General features: G+C 44.1%; 3 protein-coding genes across 3 annotated transcripts in view; all 3 read right to left on the bottom strand.

Moving 5' to 3' along the window:
• Nucleotides 1-18,479, bottom strand: part of LOC309702569 (uncharacterized protein) — a 1,256,944-nt gene that overhangs the window by 931,610 nt on the left and 306,855 nt on the right. The window contains 3 exon segments of the mRNA XM_082527162.1: nucleotides 892-1,068; nucleotides 5,247-5,423; nucleotides 7,580-7,756. Of these exon segments, the coding sequence (XP_082383288.1) occupies nucleotides 892-1,068; nucleotides 5,247-5,423; nucleotides 7,580-7,756 (531 nt within the window).
• Nucleotides 1-18,479, bottom strand: part of LOC309702576 (NLR family CARD domain-containing protein 3-like) — a 120,744-nt gene that overhangs the window by 56,813 nt on the left and 45,452 nt on the right. Inside the window, exons 5-8 of the mRNA XM_082527186.1 lie at nucleotides 15,890-16,006; nucleotides 15,631-15,732; nucleotides 13,096-13,331; nucleotides 11,191-12,979 (exon numbers count right to left, since the gene is read on the bottom strand). Of these exons, the coding sequence (XP_082383312.1) occupies nucleotides 11,191-12,979; nucleotides 13,096-13,331; nucleotides 15,631-15,732; nucleotides 15,890-16,006 (2,244 nt within the window). The remainder of the gene's footprint in view (nucleotides 1-11,190; nucleotides 12,980-13,095; nucleotides 13,332-15,630; nucleotides 15,733-15,889; nucleotides 16,007-18,479) is intronic.
• The window catches only part of LOC309697302 (uncharacterized protein), a gene marked incomplete at its 5' end in the record, with an annotated part of 34,149 nt that overhangs the window by 1,029 nt on the left and 14,641 nt on the right, over nucleotides 1-18,479 (bottom strand). The gene's annotated exons all lie outside the window — the stretch shown is intronic.

The following is an 18,479-nucleotide window of genomic DNA, read 5'->3' as shown; positions in this document are numbered from 1 at the left end:
TGGACTGCTCACCTGTGCAGGTGGACCACGCCTCTTGCCCTATGACAGCTAGGGCACAGGCTGCAGCCCTGTGAGCCTAAGCTGAATAAACAGTTAGCAAAAATGATCCATAGATGGCCTGAAATCCCCCAGTTAGCAGTTTGGTAGATAGCTATGACATGCTAATCCCATCCAGCAGCTGTATTCTACCTGTAAGCTGATCCCTGCTGAGCCAAAGCACTTTTTCATATACAAATTACAACCTTTAATAGAAACCTATTGGTCAGCATCTTATTAGCCTACTGTTAGCTTCATTCCACAGAAAACTGAGAGAAACTAACAGAGTTGATAAAGAATAAAGAGAAATGTGCTGATTTAAAGCCTTTGAAGTGCTTCAGATGATCTCTGTCCACTTCTGTCCACTCATTCATTCATGTAAGCTTTCTAATGCAGCTTTGATCTTCACAGTCTGCTTCATGAAACTCATTCTAATCCTGAATGTCAGAGTGTTCCTCCTTCTCTTTCCCATCATTCATGCTGGCAGTGGAGGAGATTTGGATGTTTGACTGTGTTTTGGATGATGTGTGTATGTTTGTGTTGGACTGCTGTCTGTAAAGCAAACGCACATTTTGCTTTGGATTTCAGTGTCAGACAGACTTTAAGGTGGAATGAAGAGTTGGAGAGTTTCACAGTGAATTATCCAGTGGAGGATTTTTCTTCTTCTTTGAAGGATTGAAATGTGAACATTGTTCTGCTGCAGTCAATGGACTAAACCAGAGAAGAAGAAAACAGACTTTACCATGAAGATCCTCAGTGTGGATCAGTATAATATCAGCCTGATGTCTGCAGTTTAGTGTCAGCACAACTTTCCCATCATATTCATCTCAGCACAACTAAAACATGCTGACTGACCTCAGAGTTTCAAGTCCACATCCTGGACTCTCCAGGAAACCACACAGATGCTTCACTCCTGAATCCTGCAGCTTGTAGTTGTAGCTCAGGTCCAGCTCTCTCAGATGGGAGGGGTTGGACTTCAGTGCTGCTGCCAGATAATCACAGCTGATCTCTGACAAACCACAGTCCCTCAATCTGTATAAAGAATGAAAGATGTAAGTTTATTAGACAAAGTGTGAGCTTGAAATCATTCAGTGTTTCATCATCTGTTCAAAGCTGAAGAAGGTTCAGAATGTAGAAGTTTAGAAAATGGAAACTCCAAACAGCTGAAGCCAACAGGAAGCAGCTTCAAACAAACACAACAAGAGAAAAAACTCTGAATGTTTCACATTAAAGTCGTACATTTATCATAAAAACAGGACAAAGACTTGAAAAAGTCGTGTTTTTCCTTCCAGGAACCACAAGGCTTCACTTTTAAAGGTGAAGTGTGAAAGAAATGGACATATTTGAAGTCCAACACCTTTCTCCAGTCACATTATTAAAGCAGACAAACTACAAGCTCATTTTCATTCCAACAAGTCATCTTCTGACCTGGACTGTTGTAGGGCTGTCCTGGTTGACACGCCTCTGCAAAGTTGCGTGGAGATCAGGGGCAGTACCTGTGGACTGGCAGACCGGGGTGGTGGTCCCCATCTTTAAGAAGGGGGACCGGAGGGTGTGTTCCAACTACAGGGGAATCACACTCCTCAGCCTCCCTGGGAAAGTCTATGCCAGGGTGCTGGAAAGGAGAGTCCGTCCGCTAGTCGAACCTCGGATACAGGAGGAACAATGCGGTTTTCGTCCTGGTCGCGGAACACTGGACCAGCTCTTTATCCTCTCGAGGATACTTGAGGGTGCATGGGAGTTTGCCCAAGCAGTCTACATGTGTTTTGTGGACTTGGAGAAGGCATTCGACCGTGTCCCTCGGGGTGTCCTGTGGGTGGTGTTGTGGGAGTATGGGGTGTCTGGCCCATTGCTACGGGCCATTCGATCCCTATACAACCGTTGCAGGAGCTTGGTTCGCATTGCTGGCAATAAGTCGGACTCGTTCCCGGTGGGTGATGGGCTCCACCAGGGCTGCCCTTTGTCTCCGGTTCTGTTCATAATTTTTATGGACAGGATTTCTAGGCGCAGCCAAGTGGCGGAGGGCTTTCGCTTTGGTGGCCTCAGAATCTCATCTCTGATTTTTGCGGATGATGTGGTTCTGTTGGCTTCATCGGGTGAGGGCCTCCAGCTCGCACTGGAACGGTTTGCAGCCGAGTGTGAAGCAGTGGGAATGAGGATCAGCACCTCCAAATCTGAGGCCATGGTTCTCAGCCGGAAAAGGGTGGAGTGCCCACTCCGGGTCGGGGATGAGTTCCTGCCCCAAGTGGAGGAGTTCAAGTACCTCGGGGTCTTGTTCGCGAGTGATGGGAGAAGGGAGCCGGAGATCGACAGACGGATTGGGGCTGCAGCTGCAGTAATGCGGACGCTGCACCGGTCCGTCGTGGTGAAGAGAGAGCTGAGTGTAAAAGCGAAGCTCTCAATTTACCGGTCGATCTACGTCCCTACCCTCACCTATGGCCACGAGCTGTGGGTAGTGACCGAAAGAACGAGATCGCGGATACAAGCGGCAGAAATGAGCTTCCTCCGAAGGGTGGCTGGCCTCTCCCTTAGAGATAGGGTGAGAAGCTCGGCCATCCGGGAGGGGCTCAGAGTAGAGCAGCTGCTGCTCCACATCGAAAGGAGCCAGCTGAGGTGGTTCGGGCATCTGACAAGGATGCCCCCTGGGCGCCTCCTGGGTGAGGTGTTCCAGGCATGTCCTACCGGGAGGAGGCCCCGGGGCAGACCCAGGACACGCTGGAGAGATTATATCTCTCGGCTGGCCTGGTATTCCCCCGGATAAGCTTGAGGAGGTGGCTGGGGAGAGGGAGGTCTGGGCCTCTTTGCTTAGGCTGCTGCCCCCGCGACCCGGCCTCTGATAAAGCGGATGAAGATGGATGGATGGATGGATGGATGGTCAGACAAAAGAGGGTTATGAGGAAATATGATGAAATGTTGTGTATTAGCAGCAAGTTATTGAATCATTTTCCTCAGAAACCAAACAAAATGATTGACAAACATGTTTTTACAAACTCAGTGTTGGACTTGGATCAGCAGGATAAGCTGATGTTTAAAGGCATTTGAGTCTCGCTGTATGAGAGTCCAGTTATTACTCAATATTTATGGATGATGTTCTTTCAGTGTTGCACTTTGTAGACGCTCCCTGAGCCTCACAGCCAGCTGCACATGGACCAGCTGACATTACCCAGCATTAGAGGCGGGTGTAAAAAAATGGATTTTCCTATTTAAATGGTTTTAATTTGAATAAAGCGATGTTGATTCATTCAATCCTGAATCGATTTTTAATATAAATGTATTTTGCCAGAATCTCAGGTTAAAGCTCCCAAAAGTATTTCAACAACAAGTGTTAGATATTTTAGTATTTTGGGAGCATGTACTGAATACCTTTTTTGATGATATTATACAAAGGACCCTGTTTCTGCAATGCCCTTTGTTTAAACTTCATCTCCTCTTGCTGTGACCCCACGGGCACTTCCTTTGGCCTGCTGGTCTGGAAAATCCAACAGTTCATCTATATGTAAAGAAGGCACTTAAACTGGAACAGGCATAGCTGCGTTGATCCTGCCGTGGTACAATAGGACAGTGCATTCCTCGAGTGCACATCAAGTTTGCAGCCTGCTAAAAGATCACACACTATTGATTATGTGCCTTTAGGTATATATGGTTAAACATTTCCTAATGCAAATAACTACATGCAGTATTCTACCATGTGCAAACTTATATCACTAAAGGATTCTAAATGTCTAGTGTTTAATGGACCTGTCAAAAGTATGTTGAGATTATAGAAGGCCCCTTTCAGATCTAGGGGGAACTTCCTTATATGGTTGTAACTTGTAACTTGAAACTTGTTGACACACGAACCCTTCTGCCTATAAAAACGCTGCACAGAAGAATAAACTTTGAGTTGATTTTGGGAAAGCAACCTGAAGCAGTCTCTGTATCATTTTGTTCTCCCAGGCTACTCCCGGCGCTGTAACTAACCCGCTGAACGGCATACCTGAGCTTACTTTGAATAATTAATCTTATACAAAACTCTGCTTATCGCTGCCCACGTCTCGAAGGAAACTCGATCCACGGATGACCCGGAAGGAGAGATTTCTTTCAACAAGCAAACAGATAAAACAGTAAATGAGAGCAGCTAAACACACAAAGATGGAAACACAGAGCGTGGATCGTTCACTCGACGGCACGTACACGGACACGCCGTCGGGGCTGAAAGTGGACAGCTCACAGATCCTGAAGCTGCAGGTTTTATCTGTCTCCAACCAAAACTGACTGAACCAGCAGCAGAAGAAGATCCAAACTACGCTTTAACGTTTGATGAACATCGTCATGAATTCTCTCTGACTTTGACGTTTACTTCCTGCACAGCTCTCTCTCTCTCAGTGTACTTCAAGAACAGTTTACCTTCAAAAATCTGTTTCCTGCATTATTCACTGCTTATTACGCACCAGTCTGCTGTTGTGTTCACTGCTGTCGGCCTCCGAAAACAAAGCCTCATTTCTGCTGTTCAATACTGAAGAAATGTAAACCTTTTAAAATGATGACAGATTACAAACTCTCAGCTGTGTCTGTAATCAAACCTCTGTAACTTTGCTTCACTTCAGCAGCATCAGCTCATGTTCACATGTTGATTCATGGTTTGCTTCAGTTTTTGATGGACTGCAGAATATTTTGAAGGTTATCTGCTATAAAAAGCCAGAACAGGAAAATCTGCTTCATGTGTTTCTGTTTGATCCTCAGTGACTTTGACACAAAGGCCTCTGCTGTGATGATCACACCTCTGATCAAGTCTCACAGTGTCAGCTTTGTTTTTATACATATGGATATGTGCTGATAAATGATCAGAATTATAATATTTCCCACTGTCTGCTGTGTGCCGTGACCTTTGACCTGCTAAAGACAGTCAGCTGTGGATTATTCATTGTTGTGTCTGATACTTAGAACTGTGAGGAAGAACACTGCACAGTTAATCAGGGTCCCCTCGCTCTGAATCAGGAAAGGTGGGCAGGCCGCGTGTGGGCCACGGGCCATACGTTGAGTCTCACTGTTTGAAATGTGAACATTGTTCTGCTGCAGTCAATGGACTAAACCAGAGAAGAAGAAAACAGACTTTACCATGAAGATCCTCAGTGTGGATCAGTATAATATCAGCCTGATGTCTGCAGTTTAGTGTCAGCACAACTTTCACATCATATTCATCTCAGCACAACTAAAACATGCTGACTGACCTCAGAGTTTCAAGTCCACATCCTGGACTCTCCAGGAAACCACACAGATGCTTCACTCCTGAATCCTGCAGCTTGTTGTTGCAGCTCAGGTCCAGCTGTCTCAGATGGGAGGGGTTGGACTTAAGTGCTGCTGCCAGATAATCACAGCTGATCTCTGACAAACCACAACTCAACAATCTGTATAATGAATGAAAGATGTAAGTTTATTAGACAAAGTGTGAGCTTGAAATCATTCAGTGTTTCATCATCTGTTCAAAGCTGAAGAAGGTTCAGAATGTAGAAGTTTAGAAAATGGAAACTCCAAACAGCTGAAGCCAACAGGAAGCAGCTTCAAACAAACACAACAAGAGAAAAAACTCTGAATGTTTCACATTAAAGTCGTACATTTATCATAAAAACAGGACAAAGACTTGAAAAAGTCGTGTTTTTCCTTCCAGGAACTACAAGGCTTCACTTTTAAAGGTGAAGTGTAAAAGAAATGGACATATTTGAAGTCCAACACCTTTTTCCAGTCACATTATTAAAGCAGACAAACTACAAGCTCATTTTCATTCCAACAAGTCATCTTCTGACCTGGACTAACAACACTGGTCTCTATGTGCAGCTGGCTGTGAGACCAGTGCTCAGGGAGCGTCTACAAAGTGCAACACTGAAAGAACATCACACACTCATTTGCTTCCAGCACTTTCACACAAACATCTACTGTCATTATTGTCACCAAACTCTGTGGATCCTTTATTGCAAATTCAAATGGGATCAAATGGTCAGACAAAAGAGGGTTATGAGGAAATATGATGAGATGTTGTGTATTAGCAGCAAGTTATTGAATCATTTTCCTCAGAAACCAAACAAAATGATTGACAAACATGTTTTTACAAACTCAGTGTTGGACTTGGATCAGCAGGATAAGCTGATGTTTAAAGGCATTTGAGTCTCGCTGTATGAGAGTCCAGTTATTACTCGATATTTATGGATGATGTTCTTTCAGTGTTGCACTTTGTAGACGCTCCCTGAGCCTCACAGCCAGCTGCACATGGACCAGCTGACATTACCCAGCATTAGAGGCGGGTGTAAAAAAATGGATTTTCCTATTTAAATGGTTTTAATTTGAATAAAGCGATGTTGATTCATTCAATCCTGAATCGATTTTTAATATAAATGTATTTTGCCAGAATCTCAGGTTAAAGCTCCCAAAAGTATTTCAACAACAAGCAAACAGATAAAACAGTAAATGAGAGCAGCTAAACACACAAAGATGGAAACACAGAGCGTGGATCGTTCACTCGACGGCACGTACACGGACACGCCGTCGGGGCTGAAAGTGGACAGCTCACAGATCCTGAAGCTGCAGGTTTCATCTGTCTCCAACCAAAACTGACTGAACCAGCAGCAGAAGAAGATCCAAACTACGCTTTACGTTTGATGAACATCGTCATGAATTCTCTCTGACTTTGACGTTTACTTCCTGCACAGCTCTCTCTCTCTCAGTGTACTTCAAGAACAGTTTACCTTCAAAAATCTGTTTCCTGCATTATTCACTGCTTATTACGCACCAGTCTGCTGTTGTGTTCACTGCTGGCGGCCTCCGAAAACAAAGCCTCATTTCTGCTGTTCAATACTGAAGAAATGTAAACCTTTTAAAATGATGACAGATTACAAACTCTCAGCTGTGTCTGTAATCAAACCTCTGTAACTTTGCTTCACTTCAGCAGCATCAGCTCATGTTCACATATTGATTCATGGTTTGCTTCAGTTTTTGATGGACTGCAGAATATTTTGAAGGTTATCTGCTATAAAAAGCCAGAACAGGAAAATCTGCTTCATGTGTTTCTGTTTGATCCTCAGTGACTTTGACACAAAGGCCTCTGCTGTGATGATCACACCTCTGATCAAGTCTCACAGTGTCAGCTTTGTTTTTATACATATGGATATGTGCTGATAAATGATCAGAATTATAATATTTCCCACTGTCTGCTGTGTGCCGTGACCTTTGACCTGCTAAAGACAGTCAGCTGTGGATTATTCATTGTTGTGTCTGATACTTAGAACTGTGAGGAAGAACACTACACAGTTAATCAGGGTCCCCTCTCTCTGAATCAGGAAAGGTGGGCAGGCCGCGTGTGGGCCGCGGGCCATACGTTGAGTCTCACTGTTTGAAATGTGAACATTGTTCTGCTGCAGTCAATGGACTAAACCAGAGAAGAAGAAAACAGACTTTACCATGAAGATCCTCAGTGTGGATCAGTATAATATCAGCCTGATGTCTGCAGTTTAGTGTCAGCACAACTTTCACATCATATTCATCTCAGCACAACTAAAACATGCTGACTGACCTCAGAGTTTCAAGTCCACATCCTGGACTCTCCAGGAAACCACACAGATGCTTCACTCCTGAATCCTGCAGCTTGTTGTTGCAGCTCAGGTCCAGCTGTCTCAGATGGGAGGGGTTGGACTTCAGTGCTGCTGCCAGATAATCACAGCTGATCTCTGACAAACCACAACTCAACAATCTGTATAATGAATGAAAGATGTAAGTTTATTAGACAAAGTGTGAGCTTGAAATCATTCAGTGTTTCATCATCTGTTCAAAGCTGAAGAAGGTTCAGAATGTAGAAGTTTAGAAAATGGAAACTCCAAACAGCTGAAGCCAACAGGAAGCAGCTTCAAACAAACACAACAAGAGAAAAAACTCTGAATGTTTCACATTAAAGTCGTACATTTATCATAAAAACAGGACAAAGACTTGAAAAAGTCGTGTTTTTCCTTCCAGGAACCACAAGGCTTCACTTTTAAAGGTGAAGTGTAAAAGAAATGGACATATTTGAAGTCCAACACCTTTTTCCAGTCACATTATTAAAGCAGACAAACTACAAGCTCATTTTCATTCCAACAAGTCATCTTCTGACCTGGACTAACAACACTGGTCTCTATGTGCAGCTGGCTGTGAGACCAGTGCTCAGGGAGCGTCTACAAAGTGCAACACTGAAAGAACATCACACACTCATTTGCTTCCATCATCCAACCTGAGGAGGAAACAGAGACGCCTCCCCTTCAAAGTAAAAGCTGCTCCTTTTGGACACAGTATCAAAGAAAGTCTACAGTATAACATAGAAAAGACAGGACAAAGTTTTGGTTGTTTTTAAATTGTGCAGAAATGAAACTACACTAAGCTCAATTATGTGACAGACATTTCATCCCATGTCAGTTTGGCCTCATCCTGGGCCGGATTATCCAGCACACACTCTGACCACAGGCCCAGGGGCCATGCACAACTGGGCTCCATCCAAGAGACAGGAAACAAACCAACACAATAATAAAAAGCACCATGTGATCTTCTTACATCTTCAAGACAAACATAGTAAAAACATGAGCATATTTGTTTCCTGATAAAATGATGTGACAGGTAGAACAGAGTAAAGTGGTGGTGTTACAGCCTTTCTCCCCTCTGCTTCCGAGGCTGTTAGTCTCTCCCAAACTCAGCTACAGGACTTCCAAATGAATGAAAGCAGCAGAAGTGGCTTTACAAATGAAAGAAGAAGAGGAGAAGAAGAGGAGAGGGAGGCCATCCTGACCATCACTCCAGCTGAAAACATCACACTTCCATTAAAGTTGGTGAGAAAATGTTGAGCAGGATGAGCTGCTGGCTAATCTGGAGGCTGTAGCAGCAGCAGCTCACAGTCACAGTGGATTTCCACTCATGAAAAAGCTCTGGCTGCTTCATTTCTCATCTCATATCAGAGACTTTAATGCTTCACTGAAGCTGCACTGTGATGCTTCCATATTCCAGTGAGGCCTCCATAATGATTTCAGCTGTTCTGTACACACACTGTGTGCCCTGTATGGCTCAAAGTCTCTGCAGCCTGTTTTTATCTGCTATCATCAGATCTTCATCATCCTCATTCACATCCCTCACACACTCTACAGCCTCATCAGCACTGACTTCATCTTCACTGACTGATGGAGCACAACATGAACCTGTGGAGGCTGAAACACTGTCCTGTCAAACATCTCCCCATCACCACTCCACTTCTGTCAGCCTTTAAATGAACCCTGCTCAAGTCTGTCACTTCTGTTTGGAGCCAAAAGGAAAAACTGTTGTTCAGTAGTTTGGAAAGACAACATTTCTGAAAGCACTCAAACGTCTTCACATCTTTCTTCAGACACATCCTGAACATTTAGGGACTAAAGAAAGTTTCAAACATCAATCAAAGACCTGAAATATAGAAAAACAACAACAGCCGCAGTCAGTGAACTCACCTCAGAGTCTCCAGTCGACAGTTTGGACTCTCCAGTCCAGCACACAGAAGCTTCACACCTGAATCCTGCAGGTTGAGGTTGTAACTCATGTCCAGCTCTGTCAGATGGGAGGGGTTGGACTTCAGAGCTGAGGCCACAACTTCACAGTGAGACTCTGAGAGTCGACAGTGAGTCAGTCTGTGATGATAGAAAATCTAAAATGTGTTATTATAAAAGCAGAAAATCTGCATTATAAACACAGACTGAATGTATATGAAGACAAAACAGAGTGAGGTCATAATCTGATGAATCTGCTCTTCACATCTGTGCTTCAGCTCCTCTTACTGTGTTTGACATGACACAATGATTGAGTCTCTCTCAGACCTGCAGACTTTTAATGAGAATCTTTGTTTGGCTTTAATCTGCAGATGAAGGAGGAAGATGGTGTCACATTTAGGCTTCCATAATGTCCACAGCCTGTCACTGAGATCTGATCCAGAGTCAGAGTGAAGACACACATTTGGACTGTTTCCTGTTTTGACTCCAGAACATTTTGAATGAGTTCAGCTCAGTGAAGAGTTCCAGCTGGAAAGATGATCTCTGTTTGCTACCTGCTGTCAGGTACGACTGTTCACGTCCACACGCAGGAAAAACCTGCTGACTGTTACCAAACGGAGCAGAAATCTCATCACTGGACAATAATGATGAATGAACTCAGAGCTGCTGATATCAGATCTGATTTCAGGGGAACTAAACACAGAAATGATTGGCTCATTTTAGCTTTCTGAGCCATTATCTGCTGCTGTGTCGCTAGTTGGCAGAAAATGATTTGTATTCCTGTTCAGGGCTTCAGTGTTTATGAGTCCAGATCCAGGTGACAGCAAGTCAAAATGATGTTACCTGTCTGTGTCCAGCAGCAGCCTGTATTCACTTTGAATATTGTTATAACCTGACATGGATCAGTTTGTCTTTGATTGGTTTGTAAATGTCACTGTTTCCATTGGACCTGAGTGACGTACAAAGACAGAGAGGGAGAGAAAGGAGAGAGAGGATGGAGACAGCACAGAGAGAGCAAACACAAACAGGTGAGAGTGGACAGGTGACCAAGGTCAGCAACCAATCAGAGAGCTTCTGTTTGACCCACAGTCACTGATGATGACTGCACATAACCAAGCAGTGTGTTACTCTGATATCAAATATGGATCCTGCTCTTATAATAATGATCATCAGATGATATTATTGTGTTATTTTGTAGCTGAATACGATGTTTGTGTGATTATCAGTGAACGAAGCAGTGAGAAGGATGGAGAGAGAGAGAGGACAGAGGGTGAAGTTAGAAACACTAAAAGGATTTTTCATGGATTTCATGGATGATTTGAGTGATTTCCAGCAGGACACTTAAACATGTCAGTGGACGTCCTAAAGAACATATTCACTGATATGAAACGTGTCATTGAACAGGATTAATATCAGTGGAAACATGGTGGAAACAGCTGTGACTGCATGGATGTGACACACTTCAAATCTGTTCTCCACTCTTGGATTTGGGATCCATGGAGCTGCTGCTGAGTCTGTACAATAAAGGAATGGTGTGGAAGGTTGCAGCGTACGGACACAAACACTTTGTGGTTACAATCTGATTTTATTTTCAACATTAAACTACTAACCTACACTGATCAATGATGTTAATGATCACATCTGGACTCACCCAGCCTTTCTGCAGTTCCTCACAGCTGGAATCAGTCTCTGTCGTCCCGGCACTGATGTGTCATACTTCTGCAGGTCCAACTCATCCAGAACCTCCTCTGACATCTGCAGCATGAAGGCCAGAGCTGAGCACTGGATCTCAGAGAGTTTCTTCTTTGATCTGTTCTCTGACGTCAGGAACTCTTGGATCTCCTGATGTACTGAGAGGTGGTTCATCTCCATCAGACAGTGGAAGATGTTGATGTTTCTGTCAGGAGAGATTCCATAACTGTTCATCTCCTTCAGGTTGTTGATGACTCTCTGGATGGTTTCTGGACTGATCTCTGTCTGACCCAGCAGACCTACTAAGAGTCTCTGGTTGGACTCCAGACAGAGGCCATGAAGGAAGCGAACAAACAGGTCCAGGTGGCCATTTTTACTCTGGAGGGATTTATACATGGCTCTGCTCAGGAAATCATCCAGAGAGGACTCGTATTTTTTTCCTAAGAAGTCCTCCACCACCTTTGTCTTCCTGTTGGTGTGACAGTGGAACATGTAGACAGCAGCCAGAAACTCCTGAATGCTCAGATGAACAAAGCAGTAGACTGGTTTCTGGAAGATCACACACTCTCTTTTGAAGATCTCTGTACAAACTCCTGAGTACACCGAGGCCTCTGTCACATCCAGACCACACTGCTCCAGGTCTTCTTGGTAGAACACGATGTTTCCTTTCTCCAGATGTTCAAACGCCAGCCTCCCCAGCTTCAAAAGAACTTCCCTGTCAGCCTCCGTCAGCTCCTGTGGACTCGTCTCACGTCCCTCATGGTACTTGTTCTTCTTCCTCTTTGTCTGAACCAGCAGGAAGTGTGAGTACATTTCAGTCAGGGTCTTCGGCAGCTCTCCTCTTTGCTCTGAAGTCAACATGTGCTCCAGAACTGTAGCAGTGATCCAGCAGAAGACTGGGATACTACACATGATGTGGAGGCTCCTGGATGTCTTCATGTGGGAGATGATTCTGCTGGACAGCTCTTCATCACTAAATCTCCTCCTGAAGTACTCCTCCTTCTGGGCATCAGTGAAGCCTCGTACTTCTGTTAGCCTGTCAACACATGTAGGAGGGATCTGATTGGCTGCTGCGGGTCGGGAAGTTATCCAGACGAGAGCCGAGGGAAGCAGATTCCCCTGGATGAGGTTTGTCAGCAGCTGGCTGACTGATGACTTCTGTGTGACATCAGACAGCAGCTTCCTGTTGGTGAAATCCAATGAAAGTCTGCTTTCATCCAGGCCGTCAAAGATGAACAAAAGCTGAGAGACAGCCAGCTTCTCTGCTGTGACCTTCTCTAATGTTGGATGGAAAACATGGAGCAGCTCCAGAAGACTGTACTGCTCATCTCTGATCAGGTTCAGCTCCCTGAATGAAAGCAGAACCACCACACTGACATGTTGGTTCTCCAAGCCCTCTGCCCAGTCCAGAGTGAACTTCTGCATTGAGAAGGTTTTTCCAACACCAGCCACGCCGTTGGTCAGAACCACTCTGATGGGTCTCTGTTGGTCAGGTAAGGCTTTAAAGATGTCCTGGCACCTGATTGGAGCGTCATTGAGGGCGTCCATCTTGGAAGCTGTCTCTAGCTGCCTCACCTCATGTTGGGTATGAACCTCTTCACTCTGTCCCTCTGTGATGTAGAGCTCAGTGTAGATGGTGTTGAGGAGGGATCTACTTCCTGTTTCATCACTTCCTTCAGTCACACGTTCACATCTCCTCCTCAGACTGATCTTATGTTCATCTAAAACCTCCTGCAGACCAACATCTGCTGAAAGAAAGAAAAACAATGAGACTAAAGAGAAAGAAAACTCTTCAATGTCTGAACAACACAAGAAGTCCAGTTTTCAGAAATGAGTCCATCAGCAGACAGATGTTCAGTCTTACTTTGTACACAGCTGCTCTGACTGGCTGTCTGCAGTCCAGCTGTGCTTCTGGATCTTTCTCCACACTGGGGACAGGAGGAGTCTCCCGATGGAGCAGACTGGTCCCAGTATGAGGAGATGCACTGTCTGCAGAACCAGTGTCCACAGCTGGTAGAGACTGGATCCTTCAGGACGTCCTGACACAAAGCACAGCAGGACAGCTGCTCCTCCCCACAAACACCACTCCTCTTCCTCTCTCTGTGAACACATTTCTTCATCACTAAAACATTTACTGTCAGTGAAAAACATCCACTGACAGTTCCTCACAAAGGAACTGTGAGGAACTGCAGTTCCTCAGAGTTCCTTTGATTTCATCAACACTAATGAGCTGCTCTTCCTGTCTGCCTGTCTCATTAAACACTGAGTGATGAATACAAACTCAACACTTCCTGCAGACTTCCTGACTTCACAATAAAAGCTTTCCATCAGAGAGAGACAGTTATGACTTTCACTGTTTTACAGCCGCTGTGTGCAGATTATCTGGGTCAGTTCACTCTGAAGCAGCTTAGAAGTGTCCGTGTAGAGCCATGGTCTGACACACAGAGACTTCTGATTTTCTCTATTTAAACAAACATGATGAAGATGAGCAGGTTTCTCTTCTAGTATAAACTCTGTGTCTCTCTGGCTGGCTCATGATGGCTTTTCAGGTTTTATGTTTTGCTCTCTCCTGCTAGCGTTTTGCCTGCCTGGGTGGAGCTTGTAATGGCCTCTTGCTCTTGGTCCACACAGTTATGATGATTACACCACCCGTTGCTGATTCACCTGGGCTTACCGGTAACCATTTAATGCTGCTGCATGGAGCAGTTTGTCGCTGGGACATTGACCCTCCTGTGTTCATGATCTCAGCTCCTTGCTAAGAAATCTCTCTCTAAATTCACCAGCTGGGTTAACTTTGAGTATACTTTGAGTACATATTTCCCCGGACCTTACAGACGCTTACCTGTGACTCCCGTGTGTGGCTGTGTGAGTGCAGAGCAGGACAAGAGTGACTGAAGAGGAGTGAGTGTGGACGCCCTTCCCTCTTTTCCCTGGAGCCCTGGACCCCCTCCCCAACTCACTGTACATATATAGAGCACTGTGGTTCACCCCTTTGGTAAATAAACTGTCACCTTTTTGTTTGTCAGAACTCAGTCTGTGCTTGAGTTCCTCTGTTAGCCATGACATTTTGTTGGTTCTCTCTCTTCAGGTCCCTGTAAGTGTTTGATCTAAAACATTATATTTATTCTGCTTTGATTGTTTTGTGTGCTGAGGGACATTGTTGCATGATCCACTTTTTCTTATCACTCAAATATCCTGATACTTTCAGAAAGTTGGAGAGCTCTCCTGGCTTGCTTAGTCTTTGCTCTGTACTGCAGTACTTGCACTGGTTTCACTGGACAAGTCTGCATGTGAATCTACAACTGATCTGACATTGTGGCACAAACACAGTAAACAAACACTACGAGCACCTTGTTTCATGTGCAGTGGCTTTCTTCTCATTCTGTTACTGAACACTGTATGAAAAGCCTCTCACTGCCAGCATCCTTCCAGCCCCACGACAACAAGACCAACTCACATCTTCACAACACCAAGAATTTTTCCCCTTTTCTTTGGAGCAACTGAGAAGCCAATAGGATTGTAGCTCAAACTTGCCAACAGTCCTGCTTCATCACTGCTCACTCCTACCTGTGTTGGTGCTCAGTGGACAGTCATAGCCTGCTGCTAGCATGAATGCTAAATGTACTGCTGTGGATGATCAGCAGAACAAGATGTTGTCAGTTTGACTGTTTGCTGTATTTAAAGTGTTTTTCTCAGTTCGTCTGTATTCAAAGTGCATTCGGGGCTTTAGCTGACAGCTCTTTGTGCTAACAAACTAAACTCTCTTAGTTTAAGCCAGCAGACTTTACCAAACACAAAGCCTGCTGCTGCCTCCATGGGTTAGCTTGTGTGACTGGTGTTTGCACCAATGAAATCTAAATCACACTAATGTGTCCTCCAAGGTGTTTGGTGGGAGCACTGAGTGAAACATAAGAGCTCTGGTAAAATAACAAACAGGGCTGTGAGAGCAACTGAAGTGATAAAAATACTGTTTAAAGATAAAAAACACTTTGATGTTCTCTCGTCACCTAACAAAGTCCAAACCCTGTGAACTATTTTAGCTTTAATAATTGTGGATTCAGGTATCCTGAACCCATCTTTGGACATTTGTAATTAAATATTTTAAAACTCCATCAGAGACTCCTGATGTGGCTGTTTGGAGAAGGAAAAGAGGGACAAAGTGGAGCGTCGAGCTGAGGCTTCATTCACTGCAAACCTACAGTTATGTTTCCTTATTTCTGCTGTTTGCATGTTCACAGCTGAAATAAAGCTGCCTCTTTGACTTCATCCTGTTGTGTTTGGGTCCAATCCTGCCTGCCACACAGCGCTACAGGACAAAGTCTAAGACCTTTTTAATGAATCTTTGGTCATATTTATCCAGGAAAACACAAACGTAAAGGAGTCATCACAGGTCTCTGACCTCGTTGGTCCAGGTTCACCGCTGAAGTCTGGAGTGTAATGTTTGGACCAGTCACTTTTCACAGACGGACAGCTGGATCCTGCAGACTGTGACCTCTGACCTCTGCAGACACAAACATGTTTTATTCAATGATCAATTCTCTGATAAAGTGATTGAAGCAGCTGTGATCACACAGACTGCAGATAATGCAGCTGTTTCCTGGAAACCAGGAAACATCAAAATCATTTAAATCAGAGAGTTCTTGTTACTAACAGCTCACCTCTCTGCAGCAGAGTGCTCCTGTCCTTTAAACCAAATGGGACGGTCTACAGACCATTCACTCTGTAAGGACACACAGCTGGGTTCAGGTTCAGGTCCAGCAGGTCTCCCTGTGATCCTGTCAGAGAAGAAAAATGTGTTTTTCATTTACAGTAACAGAAGCTGTTGAATACTTACAATACCTTCATTATCCTAAAGAGAAACCAGTCTGCAGTCTCAGCATGAGTTCATCTAAATCAAACACCAAAATGTCGGATATCAACTAACAGCTCACCTCTCAGCAACAGAGTGCTCCTGTCCTTTAAACCAAATGGGACGATCCACAGACCATTCACTCTGTAAGGACACAGAGCTGGGTGGAGGTCCAGGCTGGTTCCTGTGAATAATGATGGAGCAGTGATGTGAGTGCTGAGCTGTGACATGGAGAAGAGTCATGGACAGTTAGAGATGGTCATCTCACCTCTGAGCTTTGGTCTGGCTCTCATGTTCCCCACACAGAGTGCTTTTAGAGGGAGGGACTCCCTCCTCTCTGTCCTCACACTGATCCATGCTGCTCAATTCACATCAGCTCACACACACTTTCTACCTTCACCTGCAGAGGAAACACAAATCATTCATGTGCACATCAACTGAAATCCTCCTTTCCATCATGTGTGCTGTCCAAATATCAGCTGCTTCTTTCCTGCTTCATCTCAGTGTCAGCTGAATGCAGTCAGACAGCAGTGTGAGGCAGAAGTTTCAGTCAGTTCAACAGGTGTGAACAACATTCTAAACAAATACGTCAAGCTTGGATTGCAGCGGTCAGACGAGTGGATATCGAGTTTTCTGCCATCCCCAATTTTTTGTTGGTTTGCTCGCAGCATTTTCTTTCTGGTGAGTTCTTAATAAATTCATATCTCTCTTAATAGGCTTTTAGTGTTATTTTGAATGCGCTGAGGTCATAGATAATTAGATAAAGCATCCTAATGTGTGATGTTGCAGAACCACGTCATGTTGACGGAGAGGCTTATTATTTGGCATTATTGCACTCAAACCAGCATATGAAATGGATGTAACAAATCCAGACTCGGCTCCAACGCTGCACATGGGGCACGACGACATACCTGTGTCAAACTCGGACCGGCGCACAACACTGCTTGATAAGATTGTTAAGGTGTGCTGTGTTTTGGTGAATATGTGCCCCAGTGTGGTTGTCAGACCAGGGCCAAATGAAACTTGCTCTTGTTGAATATTCATAAAACTGCTGTGTTGCATGTATAGTTCATTGTAAATAATTGTACTTTCTGTAAAGTGGTTTTAATAAAACAGAAAAGAAAAGTATGTTCATTTTTTTTTATTCAAGATCTGTTCACATGTACTTAGCAAGTACATACACATGAAATGCAAACTATTTACATGGCAACGCACAGCTTGCATCAATCGTGAATCGTTCATCTAGAGCAATTTTTGGGGCAGCTGCTGAGGAGAAGTCAATGTTATGTGCAACCTCAAGTTGTATCTTGGTCATATGGTCAACGTACTCACAATGTGGAGGCTTAAAAACGGCCAAATCTTGTACCCAACCGTTTGTGAATTAGATGTGCGCCTCCAGGAATTTATAATTCCGAAAATGATTCGCCGTGTATGCGCTGACTCCACAGACAAGATACGCGAAAATATCGGGATAGGACAATGGCAGTAGGCTGTCTGGGTTTCCGCTCCGCTGCCTTATTTCATACGGGTCCACATTACCGATGCACACTATTTTGTCCAAGTACTGTCTTTTGGCATCTTGGCGCAATCGGTCGCGATACAGCCCTTTGTCTTTTGCGCTGATTTTAAGCATGGTTCTGACAGTCCTGCTTCCAACACAGTGTGTTTGTTTTGATTTGTGGCCTTCTGACATGGTGCAGCAATCCCACAATGCACTGCGATGTGACGTCAACTCCAAAGCCCTATACGGCAGACGGCAGAAGCGGAGCGGCCAAAGAGTAAACCTTCAAAAGTAAGTACTGAATATTATGTCACTTATTTATGTGCAAATGTTTAATAATGAAGAACATTAAAACATTACTGCTGGCCACATGTCGGCAAAGTTATGTGACATTAGTGATGTTTGTACTTTCAGCGTTTACTTTGTTTTAAAGCCTCTACTTCAAAATATATATATGTATAGTCAACCTTAATCTTACAGAGATTGTGATGATTTTGTGGATAATTAAAGTCAGTCATATATCCACAAACACAACAAGCTGAAAGTCAGTGATGCTGCTCGGTTTGCAGTCCTGAATATCACGGCACAAGCAGGATTCACTGCACTGTTAATGTGAGCTATGTTATATTGCTGCCTCTGTTCGGTGGTGTCGAGCCAAACGGACTTTAACGTGTGTTTGAACGAGCTGACGGTTCACTCGTTAAGCTGAAAGAAAGATGCTTTAATCACAGGAGTCACACATGTGTCCACTGCAACATCTGGGAACTCTTCTTGTTTCGTAATAACACAAACTAAATCCTCCTTCTTTTGTGCTGTTTTGTAGCAGTGTATATGTAACCCTGGTTAACATAGCTAACAACAAATAAAAGCCTGTTAGTAAAAACAGTCATAAGAAATA

The sequence above is a fragment of the Aulonocara stuartgranti genome (assembly GCF_965226115.1).
Source record: "Aulonocara stuartgranti genome assembly, chromosome: 3".
NCBI classification, from domain to species: Eukaryota; Metazoa; Chordata; class Actinopteri; order Cichliformes; family Cichlidae; genus Aulonocara; species Aulonocara stuartgranti.
This window is presented reverse-complemented; position numbering and strand designations above follow the sequence as displayed.